This window comes from Trichosurus vulpecula, chromosome 8, assembly GCF_011100635.1.
Source record: "Trichosurus vulpecula isolate mTriVul1 chromosome 8, mTriVul1.pri, whole genome shotgun sequence".
Classification (NCBI taxonomy): Eukaryota; Metazoa; Chordata; class Mammalia; order Diprotodontia; family Phalangeridae; genus Trichosurus; species Trichosurus vulpecula.
Window position 1 is genome coordinate 218,495,461 of NC_050580.1, and position 3,903 is coordinate 218,499,363.

The 3,903-nt window shown below is 41.0% G+C and overlaps 1 protein-coding gene and 1 pseudogene across 1 annotated transcript; one reads left to right on the forward strand and one right to left on the reverse strand.

Annotated features, from left to right (window-relative positions):
• Positions 1 to 216: 216 nt before the first annotated feature.
• LOC118828751 (translationally-controlled tumor protein) lies at positions 217 to 995 on the reverse strand. The gene has a single exon (XM_036735597.1). The coding sequence runs from the start codon at positions 895 to 897 to the stop codon at positions 379 to 381; it is 519 nt and encodes a 172-aa protein (XP_036591492.1). The 5' UTR covers positions 898 to 995; the 3' UTR covers positions 217 to 378.
• Positions 996 to 1,695: 700 nt separating this feature from the next.
• LOC118829853 lies at positions 1,696 to 2,236 on the forward strand (annotated as a pseudogene).
• Positions 2,237 to 3,903: the final 1,667 nt, after the last annotated feature.

Consider the following 3,903-nt stretch of genomic DNA (forward strand, 5'->3'; position numbering starts at 1 on the left):
CATAGTCATATATATATATATATATATATATATATATGGCTGGGTAGCTTTTTCTTCAATTTCCAGAATTCTTCTGAGATCATCATGAGAGTAGTTGTGGAGGAGCTGGGCTCTAAAGCTTCCTCCTACTCTGCCGTCTCAGCTGGTTAAGCTAAGAACAGCATTGTGAATATAAACAACTTAAACTGACATGAATATTTTTTTTTGTTTTGTTTTTAAAAACAATGCCTCCACTCCAAATAAATCAAGGTCAAAAATAAATGAATAAAGCTCAAGATGATATCAGTCCAAGTTTGTCCAAGTCGTGGTGTTGTGTAGATGACAAAAAGCAGCAGCCAGTTATGATGACAGGTGATTCAAAGTAATCAGCTTAATTTGTTAACATTTCTCCATTTCTAAACCATCCTTAAAGAAAATCATATATGGAGTCACACCATCCTCACGGAAATCCAAGAGAGCCACCATGCCATCTGGATTCATGTTTTCGCCTATGAAGAACTGATAGTTTTTAAAATTAGCAAGGATGTGTTTGATTTGTTCTGCAGCTCCCGTCATAAAAGGTTTTACTCTATCTGGCTTGTGTTCTTCAAGTCTGCCTTTGATTGATTTCATGTAGTCTTTGATGTACTTTTTGTAGGATTCTTTTGTGAAACTAGTTTCTTGCAGATGATGGTTTATTACTATGTCGACTCCAGTGATTACAGTGGCATCTGTTCCTTCACCCTCAGGACCTTCAGCAGAGGCATTCCCACCGATAAGGGAATCATCGATGGTACCCTCTGTCCTACTGACCATCTTCCCCTCCACCTCCAGGCACAGCCCGTTCGCGATCTCCCGGATCTTGTAAATGTCGGAGAACATCTCATCATGGCTGATGAGGTCCCGGTAGATGATCATGGCGGCGGAAGGAGGGAGGCGGCGGCGGCGGCGCTAGCGCTGCGGGGGCCCGGAGCTCGGTGTGAGCGCGATGCAGCCGGAGCGGCGCTTGGGGGGGAGGGGGGAGCGGGCGGAAAAGCTGACATGAATATTTTGATCAATTTAATAACAAACCATAATTCCAAAGGACTCATGATGAAGATTGCCACATACCTCCAGAAAAAGAGGTGATGGACTAAATATTCTGAATGAGAAACACATTTTTGGACATGCCAATATGTGGATTTATTTTGTATATATAGTTATTACAAGGGTTTGTTTTTTTCTTTATTTTTGTTGGGGAAAGAAATGGAAGAGGAAAAAAATGAATTCTTAATTGAAATAAAATTCGATTTAAAAATAAAACAAAAGTTAGGGACCATTTCATGACATCTTTCAACTTCATACCATAGATTTTAAATTCCTTTTACTTATTATGTATGTGAGGGGAAAGGATTGGAGAGGAGTGGCATCTGTAAACAAAATCTTACAAATATAACGAAAGACCATTTTGCTACCTTTCTGGACCTTTATTAAAAAATCTTAATGCCTTAATTATTCTTGGAGTTGCTATGAATTAACAGAATATTGGATTAAGGATTGAGAGGCTTGAAAGAGACCTAAAGAGTCATTTTGGCTTTGCCCATCATTTTACAAATGAAAAAAACTGAGGGGCCTTTTCCGCCCGCTTCCCCCTCCCCCACCAAGCGCCACTTCTGCGGCATCGCACTGGCACTGAGCTCCTGGACCCCGCAGCGCTAGCGGCGCCGCTGCCGCCTCCCTCCTTCCACTGCCATGATCATCTACTGGGACCTCATCAGCCATGATGAGATGTTCTCCGACATTTACAAGATCCGGGAGATCGCGAACAGGCTGTGCCTGGAGGTGGAGGGGAAGATGGCCAGTAGGTGGAAATGCCTCTGCTGAAGGTCCTGAGGGTGAAGAAACAGATGCCACTGTAATCACTGGAGTCGACATAGTAATAAACCATCATCTGCAAGAAACTAGTTTCACAAAAGAATCCTACAAAAAGTACATCAAAGACTACATGAAATCAATCAAAAGCAGACTTGAAGAACACAAGCCAGATAGAGTAAAACCTTTTATGACGGGAGCTGCAGAACAAATCAAACACATCCTTGCTAATTTTAAAAACTATCAGTTCTTCATAGGCGAAAACATGAATCCAGATGGCATGGTGGCTCTCTTGGATTTCTGTGAGAATGGTGTGACTCCATGGATGATTTTCTTTAAGGATGGTTTAGAAATGGAGAAATGTTATCAAATTCAGCTGATTACTTTGAATCACCTGTCATCATAACTGTCTGCTGCTTTTTGTTATCTACGCAGCACCAGGACTTGGACAAACTTGGACTGATGTCATCTTGAGCTTTATTCATTTATTTTTGACCTTGATTTATTTGGAGTGGGGGCATTGTTTTTAAAAACATGTCATGTAGGTTGTCTAAAATAAAATGCATTTAGCCCCCCCCGCCAAAAAAAAAAAAAACTGAGGCCCATAGAAGTTGAATGACTTACCTAAAGTCAAACAGTAGTAAATGGTAATGTCAAGATTCAAACTCAGCTTTTCTGACATCAAATCCAGTATTCTTTCCACTGAGCCAAACTGTCTTACATGCTGTGAGATACTGAGTGGTATAGTTTAATGGGGTTCTACCAAGAAGAACCTAAAATAAAATGATATGGAATATTCACTTTTAATATTTTATATATTGTCTGCAATGAAAAAAACTACTCATTACCAGGACATAAAGCACTTTAAAGTGTATTTCTTATACTTCCTTTGGGGTAAAATTATTGAAGCTCATCTAAAAAGTACACATGAATAGTACATATTAACCATAGGCATTAAGAGAAAATAAGAGGTTTTATTTGTCATTCATTTGATAACTTTCCATAAATTCAGAGACTTAAAGTATGCTTTAGTTGTGGAAAGCTTCTTAATCTTGGGCAAATAAGTAGTTACCCACTTGAATGGGATTAAGAATATTTGTTAGATAAATACTAAAACTGCTGATGTCCTATATTTTATTTTTACTTTATTCCTATTTACCTTCTTTTCTAGTATGTTAGGTTAGCAATTTTTCTTCTCCTTCTTTGCTAGGTTGAGCTATGACATCCAAATACGTCTCTCTATAGTATGCATTTAAGTGGTTAAAATAATTCCTTGCCATACTAATATAACTTGGCAGCAAGCAAATTTTGTCTATGATTTCTATAAATTTTAAAGTATCTGCTGAATCTCTGGTGAACACATGGGCCTTCTTGACAAGGCCTAACCTTCTACATGTGCCATTGTTCCCATCCAATGTCTTTTCCAGTAGACTTTCTACACTTTAATGTCTTCTATCTGGTCTGCAATTTCTCTCCACACTTACTAGCTGCTTATAATCACAAATAAGTCTATATCATTTTCAAAATACCCTTCTTCACTAAATCCTATTGTCCTTGCTGGCCATCTGTTACGAGCTTCCGAAGCCTCCTAACTTTGCTCAGGGTTCCCCCCAAGCCCCAGGCCTTTGCCTAAGCAAAGGACCTGATCTCACGGACAATGAACGGGGCCGGAGCCAAAAGATGGTGAAGGACTCCGTTTATTATTTCAGCAAGCAGCATATTTATATCTTTAGTGACGTAGGTACATTCTTTGGTTACGCGGGTGAAGGACAGGTAAAACTCTATACACCTGGGTCCTAGGACCGCCCTGACTCCGCCTACTCTCCTCCCCTTCTCTTCCAGCGCTACCCGAAGCGGACAGGCAGTAACCTGAAACTCCACGTGGTCAGGCAGGTCCAGGCAGGGTGAAGACCTGGAATTGCCAGGGAGGCAACAAAGGCGAGACCCCTCCTCCTGGCTCCACCCACATCCCAAAGCCCTGAGTTTATCTCAGCAGGCCCCTGGGGCTGGAGGTCCGAGGAGGACAGGTCTTGGCTCTAACTCGGCCCCTAACAGCCGTCCTCAACTTCCTGA

Bases quoted from the DNA above. Each gene is read 5' to 3' on its own strand.
- LOC118828751 (XM_036735597.1), bottom strand. From the start codon at position 897: ATGATCATCTACCGGGACCTCATCAGCCATGATGAGATGTTCTCCGAC.